The sequence below is a fragment of the Cavia porcellus genome, unplaced genomic scaffold (genome assembly GCF_034190915.1).
Source record: "Cavia porcellus strain 051 isolate PalLab524CR breed Dunkin Hartley unplaced genomic scaffold, mCavPor4.1 scaffold_26, whole genome shotgun sequence".
Lineage (NCBI taxonomy): Eukaryota > Metazoa > Chordata > Mammalia > Rodentia > Caviidae > Cavia > Cavia porcellus.
In genome coordinates this window covers 37,843,725-37,869,294 of record NW_026947509.1, presented here as the reverse complement: position 1 = coordinate 37,869,294, position 25,570 = coordinate 37,843,725, and the positions used below count along the sequence as shown (strand labels likewise).

The following is a 25,570-nucleotide window of genomic DNA, read 5'->3' as shown; positions in this document are numbered from 1 at the left end:
GGACAGTTTGAGAAATCATCACGATTGGCAGGGTGGAATTCAAGTCATATGAGGCTCTGCTGGAATCCATGGTTACTGCAGGGTTAGGGCAGTGGAGATCTCTGCACAGGTGTTCTCGGTCTTGCAGGGTGCTGAAGTGTAGGCTAGGTAAATGTAAAGCCAGTTGACACAGTCTAAGTGACGAATGTGCCTGTCTGCAGAGCTGAGGAAGACTGGACCCAGAGTTTCACAACATGAAGGTCAGGCTTTATTTATTGTTAGTTATCTGTTAGGCCCTTGTAGGCCCAAGTAGAGAGTCAGAGTTTTTAGCAAAAACTACTTTTAAGTCCCTGACTGCCTCACAAGTAGTCTCAAATCCTGACTTTTGAGTAATAGGTTAAGGGCCCAGGAGTGAGTTTGTCTTTTGTCCCTGGGGTGATCTTAACGCTGTCATAACTGGATCATTTTTGCACATTGTCCCGGCGCCAGGCCAAAGAAACCGCCAAGTCAAAGCGCTGGCTGTCCTTAGATGACAGACGCAGTGAGAGGGAGAGGTTGGCAGCCCTCCTCTCTTCTCCCCTTGCCATGTTCTGCTAGAGAAGCACAAGATGAAGAGCCTGAAGCAGAAGAGTCAGGCCAGGGACAGAGAAGTAGGACTTGGAGTGAGAGTAGATAGAACCACTTGCATTAGGCTTAAATCATTTTAATATTCTTGCAGCCAGGTTGATTTTGTTATTACTGGATCTATCTAGCTTTTTGATTTGGACTTAGAGAGGTAAGGCAGTCACAAATCATTCCTGTGAAAACACTCAGCACCACAAAGTGGTATGCACAATAACAAGGGTAAATTCTGAATGCGAGACTGGTTAAAATATCCATATCCATATCCATATTCATGTCTGTGTCTCTCCCAGTGCCTTGTCTTTCCTTGCTCAGGGAGAATTCTGATATGACATAGAAACTGCTAGATGCTGGCAAACACTCCTGGGTTTCAGGCCATCTAGACAATAAACAACTCTGTAATATTCAGTGCAGCAGCTTCTGTAGAGCCCATCTGTTTCACAATAACCCTGATTCTGCTTACAATGCGGAATGCTTTGTTGACTGGAATTTGTCCTAGTTTTCTTGAGCAAAGTCAGTGTCATAGGCCTCTGGTTCCACCTGCTGGCAAATGCAAATACTGGAATTAAACCCCAGGTGGATGTTTTCAATTAAAAGAAAAGTCTCTGCTTCTCGAAGGCTGGCATCACCTAGGAGTACAGCAGAGATACAGTGATGCAGAGATGCAGAGATGCCAGGCTCCATGGTGAACCCATCAAACCAGAAGCCCACTCAGTGATTCAGACTCAGTCTCCTGCTGGAGAACCACTTCACCTGAAATTCGTGGAACTGGGGCCCACAAAGGTGAAGGATGGCTGTACCTCTCCATTCTCCCAATAGCCATGAACAGCAAAAAAATGTGACAGGGCCTGTTCACCATGCCCAGCCCCACTCTTTCCAGTTTATCCAGCGACTTCATGGCAGGAGCCAGAACTTTACTCCCTTAGAACTCATTTCTTAAAAATTTAAAGTGCAGAAATTTACCTAACCAAGTGCTCAAGTTTAGCATCACCAGTGATGACTCACGTTGATACCATGTTCCACTGCTCTGCCATAAGGGCACTTCTGTAGTATTCTTTACCAGAACCCATGCTCCAGACATCAGACAAACCGAAGTCACTTTTACTCATGGAAATCAGTGTCATGGAAGGTGAGAAAGGACCAAGAAACTAAGAGACTAAGGAGATGTGATAACTAATTGTACTGGGGTCTCCTGGATTGGATGCTGCAATAGATAAAAAAGAAAAAGGAAGACTTCCGGGAGAACATGGCGGATAGATAGCAGCAGCTTTGGAGGCTCTCTGAGAAACTGCACTTAAAATCCAGGAATGGTGCCAGGCGAGAAATCCTAAGCAAGGGGAGATATACTTTGCCAACCCAGGAACGAACTAAACTAAGAGAAACCAACTGGAAACGCAATCCCAGTGGTATAACAGGAACAGATAAGGTCTCAGTGCGGAAGCTGGACCCTGCGCCACTGGAAGCTACGATTTGAATTTCCTGCAGCCGCTGCTGCATCCCAATCAGTGCGGCAAGGAGAGAGGCGCGAAAGCTCTGAGAGTGGGAAGCAGTGAATGGAGTTGAGAGCGGGACTAGCGGGGAGCCCTGCATCGACCTGCGGTGAGTGAGCGGATCAGGGACCCTTCCATAGAGTAGGAGACTTCAGCAAAGGACATACTGGGACTGGGCAGACTAGCTGGAACAGGTTGTTGCAGTGACGTCAGTCACATATTCCCCTCTCAAGCGGGATTGGTGGGGAGTGCCTGGCCTGCATGACACCGCTGACTAAGACCCAGTAGGCTAGCCGAAACCAGGTCCCAGAGCCTGGAGGTGCACCCTAGCAGTGAAGCCTTCGGTAGGTTGACCTGGAGGGGTGGGCCCAGCATAGGCCTCCCAGGTCTCTGTCTCCCTAGTACACTGCAGTGGGCGGGAACACCTAGCCAGCACAATTCAAACAAACTGTAACCGACAAAGAAAGAAACTGGGCCTCCTATATTCGCTTGTATAAAAGCAACAAAAAATATGGGAAGAGGGAGGAACAAGAAAGGGTCCTCGGCCCCCAATCCTGAGAAACACGCAATAGCAGACACGGCATCAATAGACATAAAGCGCTATCTCTAGAGCCTCATAGACGAGTTCAGGAATGAAGTTATCAATGACCTGAAGCAAGACATAAGCAGAATAGTTAGAGAAATGCTAAGCATTGCCCAAGAAAAAACAGATGGTGGAATGGAAGAACAGAAAAAAAGTGGAGAATTGTTTGATGGAGAAAATAGAGAAAACATAGAGTACGTAAAGGAGGTTCAAAGAGATTACCAGGAAACTAAAAGCTCTATGGAAAACTGGCATAACAGCTTGAAAGAAACTAAGGATAGATTATCTGAACTGGAGGGCAGATTTGTAATATGGGAGCATGAAATGGAAAACTTCTTAAAATAACAAAAAACCAAACAGCAACAATACAAAGGCTAGATGATGATAAGAGGATCTATAACTTAAGAAGAACATAAAAGAAGAAGTAGGGACACAAACAGGTAGACTACAAAAGCTATTCACAGAAATAATCCAAGAGAATTTCCCTAATTTAGCAAATGGTAAAGATACTCAGATATATGAGGCATACAGGACCCTAGCCACCTACAACCCAAACAGAGCTACACCCAGGCATATAATAATCAAAATTCCAGAAATCCTATATAAGAACAGAATATTAAAAGCCATCAGAGACAAGAAACAGATCACTTACAAGGGAACACCCATCAGAATTACAGCAGACTTCTTGGCACAAACCATCAAATCACGAAGAGCGTGGGGAGAAATAATTCAAGCTTTGAAAGATAATAACCTCCAGCCAAGATTGATATATCCTACACAACTGTCCCTAGAAATTGATAGAAAAACAAGGTGCTTCCAGGATAAAGAGGAACTGGGGGAATTTGCAACCACCAATTCAACTTTACAGAGAATATTGCAGGATATTCTAAAAAAGGAAAATACCAAGATTCCAGAAATAGTGGCAGAGAGGCCACAGGGAATGGAGCAGAAAGCGAAATGAAGAAGACAAACTGACAACAAACGACAGAAAAAGAGCTCAACAGAAATGAGGCAGAGAAGATCGGAAGATAGGAACAGCAATTTTGGAGAAAAGACATCATAATAGCTAGTGCTAATTTAGTATCATCTTGTTTTGAAGTCCCATCAAACGTGTATTCTTCTGTCTCCATCGGTCTTAACAGATTGTATCTTATTGGATTTTATTATATATGACAATATAAGTAAAAACTTTTATAGACAAGGAGATTATACAGAAACCATTGTTCATTTTCTGTTAATTGGTTCTAAATACCCTGTAATAATGTTATTCTCTTGGGGCTGGCGATTTAGCTCAGCGGCATAAGCACCTGCCTTACAAGCAGGCAGTCGTGAGTTCGATCCCCGGTACCGATAAAATAAATAAATAATGTCATTCTCTTGAATGGTTTTATAGTGTCTTGATATGTTTGGTGCTACAGTATACGAAGTTATACTCAAAGATTTCAAGGAAAGAGACACTATGGTAACTATTTTTATGTCAGGATATCTTGCGGTGAAACACTATTTTGCTTAAATGGTTATTTTTGACTTGCGCTGTTCTGTTGTTATGCCCTCTTTTATCTCAGTCCTCCCTTTTTTTAATTATTTACTTTTTCCTTATTTTTTTAATTAAGAGGAAAATAAATAAAAAATAGCAGGATACATTATAGTAACCTACTTTGATTTCCTATTAACTTGATTTGAAATCCTGTATTGCCCTCACCATTTTGTTTTGACTGATTTTCCTCTATTCTGCTTTGCTTGATAGTATCAAGTTCGAAAGTATAGGCAAAACTGTGAAGACAATAAGAATCATTATAACGCCCATTCCGGTTGACTATTATTTTCTTTTAAAATCCTGTAATGTCTCCAATGCTTTGGTTTTATTCTTTATTGTTTAGTTCAATTTTATTATAACTGCCAATTCTTAAAATAGCAAGAGGCAGTATGGTAACCATTGTTGATCACCTTATATTTTGTTTTTACATTATTATGTCCATCCTTTTGATTTGACTGACTCTGTTCTGATATGTCACATTTGGTTTTACTCTCTTCAAAAAAAGTAGTAAGAACTGTGGGAGTAATAAAACCCAAAATGTGTAATTGTCATTGTACAAAAGAGAAGAAAAGAAAGTGCTCTAAAGGTTATAACTGCATGTATGTTTAAGTGTATAAGATAGATAACCATATTACAGAGTTTTTGGATCATTGAACAAAACTGTTTGCACTCTCACTGTTTGAAAGTCCACTTTATATGCTTCAATTTTGTAACTTGAACAACTATTTCTAAGATGAGAATATGTAATCTATTAACTAGTGATTTCTTACTGTTTATTTTTTAAATTTTATACTACTTGTACCCTTTTTCTGTTTTTTTCTTTTTCTCCTTAAAAAAAAAAGGAAAGAAGTGAAAAAAAACCTGATGAAATCCAAATCAAGTTTGGAGTTTAATTCATAGTAATAGATCCACATTAATTTCTTAGATTTGACAGATGTACCAGTATTAATGCAGGATGCTAACATTAAGAAAACTGAACTGTCCATATTATCTTTGCATCTTCTCTGTAAATCTAGAATGATTTCAAAATAAAAGGTTAATTTGAAACTATGTTAAATGTAGGTAGCCACAGTATACAGATGAGGAGACTGAAGCCCAAGATGGAGAAAGTGGTTTGTGCAGGGCTCATTGGCATGGAGTCAGGATGCAGCTCACTCCATAGTATTCCTGGTGACCTCATGTACCATGTGTGACCAAAGTGCGTATTAAAACGCAGCTTCCATGGCTGCACCCACAATTTACTACGTAAGAATCTCTGGTAGGAGAACATAATAACCTACATTTTGAACAAGTTTTCACCCCTAAAATAGAGTACCTCTGACACAAACAAGGCAACTCTTCAGTTCACAGTATCTTCAAGAGTGACTTTGCTCAGGCTTCCTGTAGTGGAGCCGCTGAAAAGCCAGGATGTTGTCTCTGACTCTGCCTCCAGCATGTGTTACAAGGAACCGATAACTTTGGTTTTTAGCTTAATTCATTAGCGTTTAAATACTCTCTCCCCCATTGCACTTTCTTTTTCTAAAATGACATTAAAACTTCCTTAGTGAGAACTCCAAGATCAGGAAACAGAAGCTGGGAATGGGACTCCTATCTGGGCTCTGGGGAGGGCCCTAGACATTCCTTCCTGCCTGTTTTTCCCGCAATAACATGCCACAGTAGCACTTAGAGGAAAATGAGGTCCTAAAACGAAAGTGGCAAGTCTCCTCCCCACTTGGAGAGGGAGGTCAGAAGGGACAGAGAGCCCAGATCCAAAGGAGTCCAGAGCAGGCAGCAACTTATACATAGGAATTCCCTAAGGCCTAAGGTCCAGTGGGGTGAACAGACACCCTCGCCGTACTGAATGTGCGCTGGTGTGGAGTCTTCCCCAGAAATTAGGAGAAGCCCAGTAGTATAGTCACCCCTCCCAGCGGGCTGGCACACGAAGCCTGCATTTTTCTGTGGGCAGGGTAGAATTTAATAGTGTGAAGCACTTTCATTCTTTATCTAGCATTTTCCAAACACATGTGTGTCTTTGATCTCTCACACACATACACACACACATGATTGCATATACTTCCTTCAGTTTTCTCTTTCGAGTGTATAATATGTCCTGAAGCCCATGCCACCACACAGGGCCAGTGTCCATGTTCTCTGTCTGGTTGAGGGGTCCTTGTGTATTAGGCTGTGGGAACACAAAAGTACAAGACAGTCTCTGTTCTCAAGGATCCCATGTCTGGCTGTTCAAGAGTTTTCATGTATGTACCCAGTGACTATCCCTGGGTGAATTTTGAAATGGAAAAAAAAAAGCAATAAAATAATTTAAAAAACATGAACAGGGAAGAAATTGCTTGGAGAGAGTCTGTCTCTTTTCATCTTCCAGAGTCAGCTGAAATGATTCAGTAAACTGAGATACTAACAGATTGCTGACCAGAGGTATTCTGCTTTAGATCAAAGACTGTTTAGAAGAGTCTAAAACATCACTACATGTGTATGAAGAGATCTTTGAAAATTATTCCTAGACTCATTAAAACTCCCTTAAAACAAAGTGCTATAGTGGTAAAATTTCCAATGTATCGAAGACAGATTGAGTTAGAGAAAAAAGTAGAAAAGTTCTTTCGCATTAAAATTTATATTCATTTGTTCTAAAATCGTGTTTCCTATTACAGTGATTCCTTATGAGAGATGATCAGTCTCTTCTGCTCGCTTTTCCTCCTGTGTGTTTCTCTGGGACACTGAGGTGGGAAAAGCAGGGAGGACTGTTTTTGTAAGGAGCTGTAAACTGTTGTCTATTTAAAAAAAGATAATAACGTCATTATTTACTGGTAAACCTTACGCCTTGTCAAAGGAGACACTAATTCCATTTATTGTCCAAAATAAAATCTTACTCTTTACAGTGAGTCTTATCTGAGGTGGAAGGTAAATTGTTTCTCCTGTTTTTCCAACCGATCTTGTCTCCAGATAGCGATGTTCTACAAGTTTACAGACTCTGGGGTTCAAGGAGACAGCTAACATCTCTGTGTCTGGAGCACAGCAAAAAGATCTGGGCTTGTGTCTTGACTTCCCCACAGACCAGCCATGTGATCTCTAAAAGCTAATTAAAATCTTGAAGCCTCAATCATAACGAAGTTCTACTTGGAGGGGTAACTTGAATAAAAATCCACATATAGCAACATTTATGAATTTCACAAGCATTACGTAAGATAGAGCCACTCACAGTACCTTTTGTGTGACTCCATTTATGGACAAAAGTAGGGAAAATGAGTCTGTGTTGTTAGAACTCATAAGAGTGGGAACTCCTGGATAGTGACTGGTGGAGGGGTATGGTGCTTATGAGTACCAGGAATGTTCTGGATTTTTACCTGAATGGTGGTCTCATGTATTCAACTCATGAAAATTAATCAAGTAACAGACTTCAGAAAGAAAGACAGTCATAAATAAGGTACCTGGTAAGCATGTCCAATAAATGCCATCTTTCCTTGACTTCTTTTTGGAAATTTTAGAGGTCAGACCATATGCTGTCCATATTGCAGGAAACACTAGACCTGACATAGTAGACTGCACACTTTGGATTACTCAGATTGCTAACTGGATCACAGCCTGATTTTCAGCCGCTTGTGTCCGTCGCAGGTCCTCAGAATGGACCAACTGAAAGAGAGAGGAAAACACAGCAGGCAGAGTAGGGACAAGTTGCTCTCCATTCCAAAGCTTCTCATGTCAAGAGTCCAGATACCACCTCAGAATGAGGAAATTCCAGTGTTACTGAGTTGATTGGTTGCAGGGATGGAAATGGAAATGTTTTGCTCTCAAGTCACATCTGCAAGTTACCGTAAGCCACAAGCCTTCACTGGTATGAAAGTTAGGTTTTAGGTGGACTTCAGACTTCAGACTATTTTGAGGGAGATAGAGATCATATTATAATTAATGACTCACGTATTAAAATGATCTTACTGTCCTTAAGTACCTCCCCCTTTTCAAAGAATGTCTTTCTGAATTGTTAAACCTAGGGCTTCTTCCAGGCCTCTTTGGACTTTGTCAGTAAATGACTTAGCAACCGTCCTTTCAAGAGGCTTTGCCATTCGCAGAATTCTAATAAACATTCTTGAAAGAGCAGTGGGTTCCCTATTACTGCCCTCATTTGACAATAGAAATCTCAGAGAATGCTGGTGATTTATTTAAAGCTTTTTCTTTTTTAAACATGATTTCCTCACTAGCTCCCTAAATTTAAGGGAAAGATATGGCATCCTGTAACTTCAGTAAAATTTCTCTGAATGGCAGAATGCTAATCAGATCATGGGGAGGATCTATGAATACCAGAAAGTTAAATATCTCTATTTACACAGATAGCGAACAAGAGAGAAAATGACTGCCAACTTATGGCACTCTTTAGCAATTCTTATCTGGAGAAAATTGCTTCTCTTCCCTTAGCAGTAAAATGCAGAGGTTACTGCATTATACATAAAGGTATAAAACTGAAAATTTTCCCATCAAGAACCACAAATCAATAAGCCTTATGACTTCACTGCTGGTACTATAATTAAGCTAAATTGTCTTAAACTGGGCAGTGTTCCTGAAATTCTTTGAAGCATACTCACTGTTTCTTGGAGTAAAATTGAGGGCTGACCTCCATTTACAGGAACACAGAAGCAAGTCTCATAAATACTAATATTCTCTACCAAATTCTTCAGAATAAGGCCATTTCACCCAAGCCTGTAAATTTTCAATGGATGATTTAACTAAACAGAAAAAGAAAAGATCTTGGCTAGATTCTCCAGCTTTCCCATAACTCAACAATCCCCTCCATGCTACAGAAATGTACTACTTGATAGAGATCATTCATTACCTTTTTAATATCAGTTGCCTAGAAGGCAAATGTTTAGTAACTAGCAGTTCCACGCTGTACAAAACAGTACTAAAATAGTCTGTAAATATGGCTGGGCTCTGTCTCTCAAGAAGTCACTAGTTTTGTCACTTTATTTTATATATATCTTATACAGAGTTAATGATACACATGGTTCTTGATGTTAAGATTACAAACCATAGCATTCGGTGCTAACAGGCATTTCCTACTGCATAAGTTTCTAAGCGAGGCGTTTCATATGCATTCTCCCTCCTAATCCTCACAAAGCCTGTGCTCTTACTGCTCCCATTTACAGATAAGGACACTAACACCAAGAGGATCTGAGGATGTGTCTGCTGAGCCCCAGGGCCGGCTGAGATGAAGTCTTGACTGTGGTGTGGCCACTGGTTCCAGGCAGAGGTGGGAAGCTGGCTCCTGATTCCCTGCTAGCACTCTTTCCTTTATACCTGGGGCTTGTCCAGGTTCCCAGCTTGGTGTTTTAACAAATGAGAATCTGTATGAGAAACACCAGGATAAGCCCCTTCAGAGACACCTGTGGAGGACCCTGGAGATTATGGAGAGCAATGGTGGACAACGTGGCCCTAAGAAAATGATGAGAAATGGCTTAAGGAGTCGGTGCCAAGGCAGGGAACTGGAAAGCAGAGCGTAGCCGAGACCGAATGGGTGGCCAGAAAGCTGTGGCCCCAGTGTGACCGACCCAGAGTGCACATGGCAGGCAGGAGGTAAACGGCTGACACCCCATTCTTAAATTCTCTTTGAAATAGCAGAGATCATTTTGCACTTGAAAACTATACTAGGCTTCGGAACAGCACAGTGTTCAGAGTCTGAAATGAAACCATTCGGCCATTCCTCTGACAGCAGAGCTGCTGTTAACAGAAGCAAAAGGTCCAAAGGACTTAAAATAGCCAGATCAGACCTGATTTCAAATCAGGCATCACTGATTATCACATTGTCCTTGGAGCCCCTAGAAAGCCAAACTATTCTAGCACCCAGTGGAATTTAAGGAGACCCACGTTGGAATTTCAGAGTCACATCTTTGATAATACAGAATCTCTTAAGAGTTGAAGGCTTAGCCCAGACCAATGACAGTGAACCTTAGAGCTTTCAGTGATACAGACAGCCCCCCATGACACACGTGTCATAGGTTCAAGGCTGCTGGTACAGACCTTCCATTTTCCCCTTTTCAAGTAGCATGAGCTCCCGTATATCCATGAGGAAATGCGATTCACTGAGTTTTGGTGGAATAGCATGCAACAGGGAGAGGATGTAATGTTTTAGATGTTTAGTGTTTTAGGCATGATGATAATTGGAGAAGTGGGGCAGTACTCCGAAGACCTAGGTTCAGGTTTTGCTTCCCTTTGTGTAGCTTTGTGGCCTTAGATGTATCCCTAACACTCTCTGAGCCTTAGTTTCCTCCTCAGTCAAATAGAGATCATTAGATTGAGAATGAAAGCCAAGTGAAACCGGCCCCTGGACAGAGTTCTGCGAGTGAAAGAGCGCTTACCTAAGTTGCTCGTTCCTTGCTTGGCTCGAGTTCTCCACTTTAGCAGGCAGTGTTCTCTCCACCCAGCCGGGTTCTCCTCAGATGCCCTGCGAGGGGGCCAGCTGCTCATTCTTAGGGCTGAATCTGAGGAACCTCCCCAGCCCCCATTGTGATTGCTGTCTGCCTCTCCCTTCCTGGAAATACTAATCCTCTCAAAGGAAGCCACAGTGTCCTCTGAGGTGAAGACACCAGAGGACACTGTGGTTGCCTCTGGGACCCTGAGTGCTTTTCCAGCTTTGCTGGGTTTGTGCCCTGTGGCCTGGAGTTAGCCTGCCACGTTGAGTTTCTGACTCTGCCCCCAGCTTGTTCTAATGTGCTCCCTGCCCATCTGGGACAGGGTGTCAAACACTGGCCTGCACTCAGGGATGCAATTAAGAATGGTCTTTTTAAAAAACAACTGTTAGAGGCAAAATCAAATTTGGATATGGTCACATAACACAATTTTGAACAATAAGCTAGTGATTCATGAATTTACCATTTGAAAACATTTACCATCTTGATCAAAGAGAATTCCTTTATAAATACGTATGGCAAAAACTATATCCAGTTGTTATGGATTCTATTGAGAGTGATCCCCAGAGGCCTCATGTGCCCAGAGGCATAGTTTTTAGAAGAGGGGTAGAGCCGGGGGGTGCCATAGCTGCCCTACAATCAGAAGGAGGTAGGGCTGGCTCGGGGAGGCAGGTTAGGTTGGGGGGCGGGGTGACTGGAAGGGCACAGTGGATATCTGTCCCTGCTCTCTCTGTTTCTTGGTGGCCATGACGTAAGCAGCTTTCCTCCCGTGCGCCCTTGCCCTGGTTCCCCTGCCCTGGTGCTGGCCAGCCCTGGGCAGTGACAGTGAACCAAAGTCAGCTTCTCCTCCTTTAGCCTGTGAGTGTCAAATACTGTTTCTCGGCAATGAGGAAGGTGACTAAGGCACCAGTGAAACTTTTAAAATCTTACAGTATTCGTGAAACTTGATGGTGAAAGTCTATAGCCTGTAACATGTTGAATATCATTGTTAATGTAAGTTAATGAAATGGCAGCTATTTCACTGTAGCGAAGAGCTTGGAAATGAAGGTTAATCCAGCAGAAGTGAGTGTGAAACCAACGTCTGCCTTGTTCGCCGAGTGTTCTGGTCAGAAAAGGCTGCAAGGGACTCAAGAGGGGTCTGTCCTGCTGGTTTTAGCAAGAAAGTAGAATGAGCTATGGGAGGGTTGAGGTTCCCAAAACCATAGGAAAGCAAAACAGAAGAACTGCCTTGTAGCCACCCACTTTGAGTGTCTCTGTGTATGACAGCTGAACTCCCAGCTGCAGACTGAACAGTGTCGTTAGTTTCCCCTGCTTCCTCTTACGTCTCTTCATTATAATCTTAACAAATGTCATTGTCAAGATAAACATAAATGAAACAGCTTCCTTTACCATGAGAGGCAGATTCAGATGCCCGGGCAACCACAGCAGTGTCGAGGGCTGGAGCCTGTGGGACCCAGTCCCTTTGGAAGTCACAGGCAGGTGCTGAGTATTAGACATTGGCGGGTACTGAGGTCTGGGCCAGGGACTGGGAGGTCTGCGATGGTGTTGAGAAGTACATGAACTGAGGGTAGCACTGTCGGCAGGGCAGTGGCTGTCCCCAGGAAGGTGGTAAAGCGCTTGGGATGGATATGGCCGTGGGAGGAGGATGCTCAGGGCAAATTAACAGGGGGTGCAGAGCCAGCAGAGTGGACACATGTGTCCTTTTTGTTCCATGTGCTTTAAACGGGTGCTTGCCCAGGCCGCAGGGGTGCATCTACCACCTGCCTTGTGTGGAAGACAGGGAAGCCCTTTTGTTTTGTGTGGGTCACCAATTCCTTGCCAGCAAGAACCATGCGTTTCCTTCCTTATTACTCTCCAGGACTCCTGGGAGAGTTGTTTATACAGTGGCTGGAGTGCTTATATTACTACAAACTGTGTTTTCAGTGTGTCTGCAGTCCTTTCCCATAATGATTTCGATGTTGCTTCGTATGACCTTAAGATATTGCGCCTGTACTTCTGCCTGGCTGCTTAGGCCTGGGTACAGCCCCCGCCTGCCGCAGTGGCCCGCGCTGCCCCTGGCCTGACCTGAACCACGGTCGGTGCAACGCAGGTGTGATGCTGGTGTGGGGCTGGGGCAGCAGGTTAGAACCCTGAGCCCCTGAGACATTACAGAAGATTAAACGATGCAAATGATGGAGCATGGAGGAAGGAAGAATTATCAAGGAACAGCAAATCCAGTTAAGTCCTGAGTCAAATTAAGTTCATAGACAGAACCACACTAGAAGTATTTTCTTGATACTAAAATTTAGAATTGACAGCTGAAGTAGAAATATGTTTATTATTTACTCTTTTCATGTTAAAATGCAGATGACATCGAAGTGATTGCTTTTCCCCCCTCTGCTCTTGAAATCCTAGGATTACACAGTGCCTTGTAGATGTCAAAACCACCGATAGGGAGGGTTTGACTTTCCTTTTGCTTCTCCCCACAGGAAATACCAGAAATAGCCCACCGCCCTACGGGTTTCATCTCTCGCCGGAAGACATGAGGAGACAGCAGCTTTAAGAACTTGATGGCCAGTGAGGTGGCACGGCCTCCCGGGAAGGCACGGTCCAGTTTGTGTCATGGTTGCCCATGGGGTTCACTCCTCAAGCCTCTAATTGGCTTTAAACAAAAGCAGAGCACCCCGTTCCTGTCCCCTACTGTGCATATCTGTGCTGGACCCTCACGCTGTGGGCCCTGGGAATCCAGACTCGAGTGCCAGGTTTGTTGAAAGCAGCTCACAGCTTTCTGGGTGTGGCCAGTCTCGGCCTGATTCTGCATCCCAAATGGAAGACCACTTCCTCAGGTCGGGACCAGTTCCCACACTGCTTTACTGCCTCCCACTCGGGTGCCTGCACCTTGTTTTCATTTTGAAGACCGAGACTTTCACGATGGGGGTTAGGGTTAGCGAGTTCAGACCCTCATGGAGCCCAGAGCACTGGATGCCTGGCTTGGCAGGAGGGGAGGCCCCGTGCCCGAGTCCCCCTGGCACATTGCCATGGGACTGCTCGGGAAGACACCACGGCTGCTTTCCCAGTGTGTGTTCTGTTCTCCACCCAGGCATCCGGCTCCTCACACAGTGTACTTGCTTGCTCTCACCTTACTTCGCCCAGAGAACACTTTACTGCCGAGGCACAAGAAAGACCCAAGGTGGGGAAGAGGCCAACGTACTGCATTAGCCAGCAGGTGACACCAGCAGTTGGGTGCAGCAGTTGCCCCTGCAGAGGCCATGAGATTTCTGGATGGTGGAGCGTGTCATTTACCAGGGCAGCAGCAGGCACCACATGCACAGCAGAGCAAAGACCGGTGGCCAGAAATCCTCCTTGCAAGAAGTATGTTTTCCCCTCCTAAAGTGCCTTTTAACTGACCACTGTCACAGCTGTCTGTCCTGCACAAGGGTCCGCAACATGCCCTGGGGCCCTGCAGTGTTACAATACACAGATTATCTGTCTGAGTCATCTGGGGCATTTCCTGGTGCTTGTGTTTCAGGAATAAAGGGACAGAGCCAAAACATCACTAATGTCTCACTGTTATGGAGATACTTCTTCTTAAGAGACAAAGAGGCAGAAAATGACCTTTCTCTTTCGATTCATCTGTCACTTATATGTAGCTTTGTGACTGTGAAAGTGAGGTATATCCTTTCTGCCTGTGTGAAGCAAGAGTCTGGAAGGAAATACCCCAGACGTTAACAGAGGCCATCTCTCGGGGTAGAGTACGTGAGACTTTTTTACAGTTTTGTAAGCTGTTTTTTAAAAATGTGGGTATGTATTACTTTTGAAGTCAGGAAAACAGATTTGTATAAAAAATCAAGAAATAACCAGTGAAACAGATTTAAAAATAAGTATTCTATATCCATTAAGAAAATTCACAATATAAACAAAAATACAAATAAATACATACGAAATTTTAAAATTACCTGTATTCCTATCGGCGAAAGGTACCCAGGTTTAACAGTGTGGAGGTACCTCCTTCGCAGGTTTTCTTTTATGCATTTGACAGATTTGAAGTGTAATGACTTGCAGTTATGTGTCCAGTTATGTTCCTAATCTGCATGTATATGGGGAAGGCTTTGATTTTCTTATAAATAAGGTAAGAAAACCAGCAGAGTTGGGGATACCCTGACCCACTGGCTGCCATAGTGATCCCTGAGCTCCCTGGATTCATTCATAATTGATACAAAGCTAAATTATTGGTAATATGAGTTGTACTTGTGAGTTTGCTCGCTTTAAGCGTATTTTACATGTCCAAGCCCAAATATTTCAAGCCCCTCCCTCAAACTATACATTTGACTGCCATTTCCTCAGTCAGAAGTACCACTTTCTTACCACTTTCTTTTCCTAGCACATGGAAATGCTATAATGTTATCATTATCATTAATGTGTAACTACACCAAGACGTGCCTAGAAGGCATGGGAGTGAGGGCTGTGGGTGACCTCATTTATCTTCTCATACTGCTCCTGTCTCCCCGCTTTACCACCTGAAGACTTGTGGTCAGGACTCATTAAATACTAGTTTTCCACCAGAATGTTTTTTCAGTTGCATTAAAAGTCAAATCACTAATACATAGATGTGTTTTTTTTATGCGTGTGTGTGTGTGTGTGTGTGTGTGTGTGTGTGTGAGTCCAGTAGTGGTACCTCCTTTTTTTGTGTGACCAAATACCGAGACACTGGAATCAACTTTTGAATGCTACACTGTAATATAGGCATGCCTTATTCATGGAGGGGAATATCGCCACATCCTTAAAAGAAGTCATTTTAGTTATAAATCAGTTATTTTTATACAACAATTAAGATATTCTGGAAATGCTTAAAATTATTTAGCTCAGTCACTGGGCTTGCCTGTAACCCCTGCTTATTGTGTTCAGTGTCCTTTCACCCCCTCCAGCAAGGAATCTCCACACTCTGCCAATGAACTAAAACTGACTCAAGGAAAGCAGACAAAAGCAAATGCGCTAGACTAATTATGTCTGATAGGAATAAGCGCTGAGAGCTGATTTTTAATTCGTTTTCTTTGTGTAGCAGTCATATCTGGATTGTCTGCTATGCACCGTTTGCAGAGTTGAGTGTGGCCAGTCAGTTTAAGAAAGTCTTAGTCCGGATCTCTTCAGAGTCTCAGAGCAGGAGTAGCTGCAGTCGCTTGCTCTTCTCACCCTGCATGTACAGCCCGTGGTTCCAAGTTGTATTTAATAAGTTTGGGCCTCTTTAAAGGCCTGCTCCTAAAGCTCCAACTACACAGCAAACAGGCAGATTCAGTAGTTGGCGACAGTGTGTCCATTTGGTGCAAATTCTGCTTTCTGCTCCAGGAGTGCGACGACCCCCACAGTGGCCCCTAGTTAGGGAAGGGAAGGGGTGGCAGTGCGGCCTGGATGCCCTTTAGAGCCTCATGATGCAGCTGAATGTGGTGACCCCAGGCTCAAGCAGCTCAGTGAGACACTGTCTCAAAGAATAAAGGTAGGGAATTGCTGTCAGGCACAAGGCCTTGGATTCAGTCCCTGATACCAGAAAGTCATTTAAAATGAATCGTTTCTCCCTTTCTCTTTCCACAGAGCAGTGCAGTCACTTCCTAATTCATTCTCTCACTCGCTCTTGCTCTTTCTGACTTTCTCTCTCCCATGTAAAATCACAGACTCCGAAAGACCTTTAAGTCTCTGTTCTGTGCTCAGCACTTAAAACATGCTTCACTCAATTCTGCATAACATTGCCAGGGTCAGCGTCCAAAATCCTTGTGCAGTGTCACTCATCATTTCAGATACCTTCTACTGGGTGTCTATCACCCAAGGATAAAGGTCAGAGTCCTGAGCCTCCGCAGTGGGGCCCCCATGGCCTTTGGCCCTCTGCGCGTGTACACGAGGCAGAGCTGCTCAGCGGCTCCCCTGCCTGGCTGGGAGCGCTCCTGATGGCAAGGCCTTTTCACACTGGCCTTGTACCTGGAACAGCCCTTTTCTCTCCCTTGCCCTGACCACAGCCCTGACTGACCCTGGAACATCAGACCTGCTGCGCCCTGTGGGTCTCATGGAAAGAGAGACCGTCTCCCTGTCTCAGTTGTATATTTCACCTGGACCGTGACCGTGTTCCTTTCCCTCCTGACAGTACCTTGAACAGCGCTTCATGTGGAACCAATGAAAACCTGAGGGTTGAAATACAGAGCTGCTCACTTCCGCCGCCAGCCAGTGGCACACCCAGTGGTTCTCACATGCCACTGTGTGCAAGTAAATCTGCACCATTCATTGTGTGCACTGTAAGGCAGACGGTTTTGGGACCAAAAGAACATTTTACTACTCTTCTTAAAGATTTCTCTCTACTTTTTCCAAACATAGATAATAGTAGTTATTTGTTGATAATTTCCTCTGGCTGATAAAATCATAAATGCTTAATCCATAGTCACAGAGGCTACAAGAAGTAATGTTTCCGGCCAGTGAGAGATGAAAAGAGCCCAGCTAGCTGGTGCAGTAGCGGCTGCACCTCCTAGGGGCAAGAGGGCCTCCACGCTGTTATTCTCTGCCTCGTAGCAGCTCCCTGGATGGTGACTGCTTGGGTGCCTAGGGGCAGAAGCCTAGCAGGGCACCCCAAAACACAAAACAGTTATTGAGTGTCTGCATACCCACCAGTGCAGGAGCTAAATAACAATGTCTTACATTTTGCATTTTACCGTTGACTTTCACACCTTCAGTCCTTCCATGTAACTAACCAGTGGTGTTTGAGCCATATACTGACTGGTGGCTAATGTAGCCTGGTGCCCTGAGGCCTGGTCCCCCCTACATCACTGTCTGCACAACTGTGCTTCCAGAGCTTGGAATTCCATCCTTCCCAGTCTATGCTCTTCCCGTCTGCAATTCACAGGCCACATGGAACACATTTTCCCTGCTAAGGCAGCTCCAGGTATAGGCCACGTGACAAAGCAGGGAAAGGAAGGAAGGAAGGAAAGAAAAGAAAGAAATAAAAAAGAAAAAGAAATTAATTCACTTTGGCACAAAAGAAAACAAAACACAGTTGTTTGGGGGAAGTCATTGTAGAATTTTATATATAATGAATCATACTATAAATCATAATACAGCAAAGGTTTAACGTTCAATGGGAAACCAAGCATCCTGCAAAAGTTACATGTTCAAAGTCTTTTAACTTTTGGTTAGAAAAAGGGATGCTATTTATTGGACATGTTTCACATGCTTTCCCATGAAGGAATCATTAAATATTTAAGCACCATAAATTCAAGCATTTCACATGGATGTGACAGCCAGCTTTGGTGGTTTAAAATGCATTATGCAGAGTTTCTGGAAGATGATAACAGTGACAATTGCAGAGTACTGATTTTTAATGTCAGTTGTTTGTTACTTAAAGAACTTACTGATAATGTCCCTGCAGGAAATTGTGGGGGTTTTTTGTGGTACAGTAACATTCAAAAATAAAATAAAACAGCATTCCCAAAGATGTTACAAACTAAGCAGTTATAAATAATTCTAATCAGATATATATATATATAATCTAATTCTGTGTACAGAGCCCAAGCAGTATTTTTCATATTAAATCATTTATTTTACATAGAAGATATGACCATAATCAATGCATGGTGACTATTATGTGCTAGACAGTGAGTCTAACTTAATTATCAACACAAGAGTAGTATTTTATCTTATAAATGAGGGAAGTAAATTCAGCAAGTTGGCAGAACTCATTCAAGGTAACAGCTGAAAAGTGGCTGAACCAGTAAACCTGGATTCAACTAACCAGTATGTTCATTTTCTATCATTTTGCAGCCATACCAAATAGAGGTTACATTTCTGAAATTATCCCAGTGAGCTGATGTAACACGAATATACTTACTGGAACAGAAAAAGATTTGCTTTATAGTAATCCAAAAGAGGCTCAAAATAAAATCTTCAATGAGATCCAGTTTCATGGACCATTCTGTTGAGTGTTTTTCAAAGCACCAGTAACATGTGTACAGCCTTTGTCGCAGTTTTATACTAAGAAGCTCTTAAATCCTGAGACAAAGTAGATGACAATGTGAGTTGTCAAGTTGCATTTTAATGAGGAGTCTTCTTAGTCAAACCTCTCAAATCTCATTTCTGAAATTTCAGTTTCTAGAAACATAATTTGTCTTGGAGGTGGGGGAGATGAGCTTGTCCAGTGGCTTTGTAACAGGAGCCTGGGTGTGCAGGTCCTGTTGGACATCCTGATGTTCTGAAGGAAGGAATGGTGTTTTCTGGTCATCATTTTCCCATGAGACCTTCCTTCTATTGAGTTTAATGTCTAACGCCTACGGAATTGTCACTGAATAAAAGAACTAAGTGTTAATATTGTGTCCAGCTCTGTCTAGTAGTGGGCACACAGGGACGAGTAAACCATGGTCCCTGCCCTTGAGGGACTTTCACTTTGGCCAGGGAATGAAAGAAGTGTGCTGAGACTTTAGAGAAATAATGGGAATGAGAGAAACAGTCCCATTAACTGTACTGGAAGCAGCAGAAAGGGGTGTGTGTCCTCGAGGGGATTCACATGCTTGCATGTCAATCAGTGTAAAGGGAAGTACCTGTCTGCCAAGTCAAGGGACCTGAGGGAGGACGTCCCTGGGGAAAAGAGCAAAGGCCGAGGGACACTGCAAGCATTTGCAGAACTCCACTCAGTTCATCGTGGCCAGCGATGGTCGCAGACATGAGCCCTGGCCAGTTCACACTGCCCTTGCCGCATAGGAGGTCTGGACTTTGTGGGCAGTACAGCCATTGAAAGACTGTCTGGAAGGTGAGAAACTCAAGTTTGAATGAAACTTGCATGACAGCTGGAATTGGAAACTGAAGGAGCTAATCCGGAGGTGCCGGTAGTATACAAGAGGCTGGGTGGACAGGCGATGTCAGCTCCACTGATGCAAGAAGGCTGAGAGGAAGCAGTGGACCACGAGCAGCAGCGACTCTAGGTACAGTCTGGGGGGCACAAGAGCACAGCATGGGGGCCCCTTAGATGGGTGGTGTTCCACACACCACAAATAACAGTCAGGAACATGCCGGTCCTGTAGCATGGGCCTCGGAAACCCCAGTTTGGCAATCTAGGTGCATTCAACCCAAGAGGAGGGAGAGTCCTTGGGAAATTTGACAGAGGTCATCACTGGTAATGGATTAGGAAAACACCTGCAAAGCCTTGTTCATGGTTTTAACAGAGCAAATGTATTTTAAAGCACATTGCTACATATCCAAGTAAAGAATCTATAACAGGAAGTTCTTTTCCCTATCATGGGCCCACTTTGACCATTTAAAATACTTTTTCAAAGCGGAAAAGCAGCATTCAAACCATATTTAGAGAGGACTCCTATGCTACCAGTATTTCTGGATTCACCACAGAGTAAATTTCCACTTAATTCAGGCTATTTAAAAAAAAAACAAAAAACAAAAAAAAAACTTCCTGGGGCTGGGGATTTAGCTCAGTGGCATAAGCACCTGCCTTGTAAGCAGGCGGTCACAAGTTCGATCCCCAGTACCAATAAAAAGATTTAAAAAAAAAAAAAACCTTCCTGATAAAGCATATTAAGATAATATTCTAATACCACGGGCCCAAAATAAACTAGCGAGGAAGATACATTTCTGATATTCCACTGATCATCCCTACCTCTTCCAGACAATGTTCTCATATTTGTTCATGATAGACAGTTAGAAGCCTTGAGTTTTGGTACTAGACAAAGGTTTTAGAAACATAAGAATAATTACAAATATGGTAGAAACTGGGTTAAATTCCAGGCACTCAAAAATCATTGAACAGGTTGGCCTAAAAAACTCAAATAGGTCAGTGCATTAGAAAATATTCTGCTGCATCAAGAAAATATTTCGTCTTACACAAACTTTTTAAATGAGAAAATACTCTTAAAATAAATGACCATGAGCAGCTCATAGCAAAACTCATTTGAAATGTATGCTGCACAGAAGATCTCATTAGTTATCAAAGTTGAACAAGAAAAACAATTCTTATAAATAAAATTATAATTGAGTTTCTCTCAATTATTTTTAAGTGCACTAAAACTAAGTACTAAAATGAATGTCATTTTCATGAGTAATTTCTTTGGTTTCCTCTAAAATGATATTTTCTGTAAGAGGAGGAGGTTGAATGTCCTAAAACCATTCTAACCAACCTTTTGATATATAAGATTAGATCACTGGATTCTTGGCAAAATAAAAAACTGGTCTTTTGTGATTCGAACAATGTACTCATTAGAGATTGACACACCTTCTAGAGTTTTATAGGAACAACTAATGCCAATGTCAGTAGCAGCGGCCTTGGTTCAGTGCTAAGGTAAGGTGTAAGAAAGTTTATTTAAATTGCCAAAATGAGGTGCTCCTATGTAAACTCATCAGAAGAACATAAAACTCCTGTATGCTTTTAAAGATGGCCCAAGGAGGGCTGGGGGTTTAGCTCAGTGGGGTAAGCACCTGCCTGGCAAGTGTGAAGTTGTGAGTTCAATTCCTGGTACCAAGAAACAAACAGGAAAAAAAAAGATAGCCCAGGGCTTCCTTGTGGTGGGGGAGATGACCCGACTGAAATGAATCTTCTTATCTGTTTAATTAAGCAGCCGTAACTTTCTCTCTAGTGCATAACAGTAGCTCTCACGCCCCTCTGTGCTCAACAGTTGTGCATGTGGGGGAAAGGCGTCCACTATAGGGTGCAAGGAAGCTCCAGGGACATGTGAAGGGGGCCCACATGGCTTCAGCCTCCTTACTCCCAAGGACATGCAGGTCCCAGAAAAAGCGATCTGTGTAGAAATTCACTGCCATAGAGAGTCAATTTCTGTGAATCACTACCTTAATATTCATTAATAGCATTTAGGGTCCTAATCTCTTATTGAATATATTTTCTTCCATAATTGCTACTTTTCAAAAGGGCTGCCAAAGTGGGCATTTCTATTCTCTGAAAAAATGCAGAAGAGAACAGGATGTTTTATATTCATCTGTGATGTGCTTATGCTAATGTCACAGCTCCAGAATACAGCGACAATGGGCTTTCTTGGCATCCTGATTCATTGTGCTTTGAAATGAGCTGTTAATGCTGGCACTGTGCATTTTTTTTTTTTAATCTCTTTGGGTCACAGTTTTACAATTGTTTAAAGTGCATGAAAAAAATAGATTACAGTGAAAATCATTTTGAAATGTTGAAAATCTCTACTTTCTAGTTTCATTTGTTGGCCTATTTACTTTTTTCCTATAAAATCTGTCCAGAACCCCACTGTATGGTAATTGACTTCAATTGTTTGAGATGCTATTAGCCAATGAATGAAGCTTTCTGTAATGTAATTTGTAATCTGGCCTTTTTCATCTCCTTGCTTTCCTGAGAATTAGCATGTTTTCAAATAAAGCCTATTTTTTCCATCATCCTCAATAAAGTAAGGGTATGTGGATTTCACTGAGATCGGGGGTCTAACAAACCCACACGTAGCATTTGCTCAATCTGCAGAGGACAGAGGGAGGAAGTGGGGACCAATGGGAATAAACACTGAGCACCAAACGGCGGGCTGGGAGGATGGTCTGGAAGAGCACCGGTGAGTTTGTCAGCACAGCCAGCAGTCTTGGCTCCCTGGGAAGTTTTGCTTCACGGGAGGCAGCGAATGTCATGTCGAATGTGGCCTTTCCTAGCTGTGCTTCACGCAGACCTGGCACCTGCTGATTTTCTGGCGCTGGGCGTGGCCATCTTTTAAGATGTCTGGTGATGGCCCAGAGGAAAACTGTGTGTCTGATTTCACCGTGGTCAGCCAGAAGCTGTACTCATTTGCAAAAAAGTGACAGGTTCCCTGTCGGCCTTGGCATTCCAGGAAGGGTGCTGCTCGGAAGTCCTGGAGGCAGCTACCAGGTGACGTCAGGGCCTGCCCTCCTCCTTGGGCCCCAGCGCCTGTGTGCTACCCAGACAAGAAGACAGAATTAGGGCCCAGAAACGCACAGCAGCCCAGGTCTAGGCCTGCTTTGAACATTTTTCCTTAAAGGATGCCATCAAGACCAAATGCAATCTGCAAAGAAGGCGCAGGAAGCTGTGTGGGGTGCACACACAAAGTGGAACTAATTGTGCTGAGGCCAATTCTGCCTGTAAATTCTACCAAAGTGTGCTTAAAAAAAAAAAACAAAACCCGAAGTTCCATGATAAAGAATAACAATGACCCGTGTTTCAACAGACTATGGTTTGCAGTGGGTTTTGGGACCTAATGCCCTACTGTTGTCTGCACAGAGGATGCATGGTACGGACCAGGGGGCAAAGCGGGCACTAGGAACCGGAAGTGAGCCACACCGAGGGGTCCTGCACTCACCATCAGGAACGAGTACCCGATCCAGAGGCCCCTCCAGGCCGCGGGACACGGAGGGATGGACCGGTCCTGGCTGTGCACCGCCACCGCCTGCGCAGGGGCCTCACACACGGCGCAGCGGCTGACATAGGGCCGGATCTCCTCCTCGGACAGCGGCATCGCGGGCAGCGGGGCAGCGCTGGCCAGCCAGTAGGATTTGTCATTCCTCCGGGCATAGTGGCACACTTGGTGGATGTTGCAGTAGGCAAAGGGCAGAGTGCTGAACACAGGAAGGCAAGACCCCGCCAGACCTGGAGGAAAGAGGCAGTGGTGGCGACTGAGCAGCCTTTCCCAAACCTGGCGTCCATACACACCCTCTCTGTCCTGTGCAAGCTGCCTCCTGGGTCCTGCGAGCTCAGCCCTGATCCATCCGTCCCTCCCTCAGCAGTCCCAGGGCCTGCAGTGACAGCAACGGGCGTCTGTCCTCACGGAACTCAGGATCCGGGACAGAAAGGTGAGCAGATGTGAAAGTACAGCAGGGATTCCACCGAATGAGAAGCAGTGGGGAGTTTTGGACCCCCAGAAGCCTGGCTGGGAGGAGCTGCTTTACCCAAGATGTGAATGAGCAAAGGACAGAGTCAGCTGCCAGCATGGCGTGACAACTCGCGCAGCCTCCTCCTCCTCTGCCTCCTTGGAGTGGCAGAGGCACCTCGCAGGGCTCAGGAGTGTGGGGGTCAGTGGCCTCAAGTGTGGGTCTGCTCTGCTCAGAGATAAATCAGACCAGAGACCGTGGGCCTTGGCCAATCTTGCTCAGGGGCTTAGATTCTCTAGGGTTTGGGGTGGGCTCTGGTTAGACCAGGGCAGAAAGAAGACCGGCAGCACAGAGGCCAGGCAGGAATGAAACTGACGCTGTCAGCCCGTGCCCAGAAGGCAGAGGAGCAGAGCAGACAGGTCCAAGATATTCGCCTGTCCTGTGTTCAGAGAAAGGAGACCCCTGTGATGGGAAACAAACACGGCCAAAGGAAAAATAAAGATAGTGACATGAGCAGCTGCCGCTCCCAGCCCTGAACCTGAGCACCCCTTCCTAACCGCTGGGCCACAGCCCTGCGAGGGCAGCGTGCCAGGACTCATCATCACACCTGTGGCTGTCTCCATCCTGCACCCTCCTCCCTCAGCACCGCTGTCCGGGAAAGTTTGCCAGTGCCTGGCACTGAGATCCTTGCCTGGATACTGCTCCCTGCAGCTTGTAAGTCTCCTGCTGAAAGCAGACAAGGAAGCCGGGCATAGGGGGCACACCTGCTGGCTCAGCCTCCCCCCCACCCACCCACCCACCGCCAGGAAGGAGGATGGCAAGCTCCAGCCCAGTCCGGGAAGCTGCGATGTGTGACGTCCTATCTCAAAAAGTGAGAAAACAAATGAATAAATAAATGAGGCTGGGGTGCAGCCCAGGGCAAAGGTGCTAAATCCAATCCCCAGTACTTCAAAAAAGAAAAAGGAAGAAAAAGCAAACACCTAGGAGTGACCCCCCCAAACAGTCATGTACATTAAAAACAAACGGGGGAAGGGCAGGGAGTCAGCACTCAGCACAACCATCAGGAGCTGCCAGGCCCCACTCTGGAACCCTCCACATCCCGCAAAAGAAGTCACATGGGGAAGAGAAAATTGCATTTTATGGTTATAAATAAAGGTGAGTTTTATTATTTACTATTTTAGTCTTCACCCTGAGCTATATCTCCAGTCCTTTGTTTTTATGTTTTGAGACAGGGTCTCTGCTAAGTAGTTAAGTTACTTAGGTTGGACTTTTAACTTGGAATCCTCCAGCCTCAACCTCCCAGAGTGGTGGGATTACAGGGAATCCTTTTTAATAGCAAGCAATAACTGATTGCTACTTGTATATAATGCATGTTAAACATTTAAAGTCATGGTTGATTTTTTTGTTGTCATTGTATAGATAAAGAGTTATGAGCTAGAATTCCTAAGATTTATTTTTAAAAATACTTGATAGACTGTGAGTTAAATCCCCAGTACCAAAAATAAATACATACATAAATACGTAAATCAATACTTCATAGAAATTTTTTTAAAAAGCAAGCAGTAAGTAGTCAGATAATAACCATATCCAGAACATGGCATCTCCTAGGTCAAAGATTTAAAAAATTTAGCTGTAAATTAGCATCATCAAAGTAATAGCAATCTCATAAAGACTGGTGCTCCTTTTAGAAGCCAGGGGTCTGCACACTTCACCCAAGGTTTACTCTTCATGGTGGGAGCATGGGGTGGGGCCCTACCAAGGTCTTGGTTGTGCGCTTTCTCCTGCCCTTCCAGGTAGAGCAGGCTGTACCCACTCCAGAGCCGGGGCATCCCCGTGGGGCAGGCAGGCTCCTCATCTGTCTGGCTGTGGACCACCAGGAGGAAGCCACTGAGGTAGCCAAGCCCGTGTCCTTTGGGGCCAGGGTCACCAGTTGGACCAGGAGGACCTGAAGGAATAAAGAAAGAAAGAAACACAGATGAGGGAGACCGTTCAACAGCCACTCCCCGTGCCTCTGTCGGGCCGCACAAAGCACTGAGGGGACAGAGGGAAGCAGCTGCAGCCCCTCCAACGAAAGCTGGCTCCTGGGTCCACCCGTTTTACAACTAGCAGTAGATGGAAAACACTCTTAAAACTTGCATCCATAATGAACAGACTCCGCCCACCCCTGCATTAG

General features: G+C 44.3%; 2 protein-coding genes across 3 annotated transcripts in view; one reads left to right on the top strand and one right to left on the bottom strand.

Moving 5' to 3' along the window:
* Rhbdd1 (rhomboid domain containing 1) overlaps positions 1-15,183 on the top strand; it is a 127,448-nt gene extending 112,265 nt beyond the window's left edge. Inside the window, exons 7-8 of one of the 2 annotated variants that reach the window (XR_010043482.1) lie at positions 9,343-9,446; positions 13,071-15,183. Coding sequence is in view for 1 of the 2 variants with exons in the window: in XM_063237231.1 (XP_063093301.1) it covers positions 13,071-13,144 (74 nt within the window). In the remaining variant the exon portion in view is untranslated. The remainder of the gene's footprint in view (positions 1-9,342; positions 9,447-13,070) is intronic. The other variant, XM_063237231.1, reaches the window with a different exon arrangement.
* Positions 15,184-17,611: 2,428 nt separating this feature from the next.
* The window catches only part of Col4a4 (collagen type IV alpha 4 chain), a 123,792-nt gene continuing 115,833 nt past the window's right edge, over positions 17,612-25,570 (bottom strand). The window contains exons 46-48 of the mRNA XM_013157409.3: positions 25,154-25,342; positions 22,890-23,176; positions 17,612-22,487 (exon numbers count right to left, since the gene is read on the bottom strand). Of these exons, the coding sequence (XP_013012863.1) occupies positions 22,224-22,487; positions 22,890-23,176; positions 25,154-25,342 (740 nt within the window). The 3' untranslated portion in view covers positions 17,612-22,223. The remainder of the gene's footprint in view (positions 22,488-22,889; positions 23,177-25,153; positions 25,343-25,570) is intronic.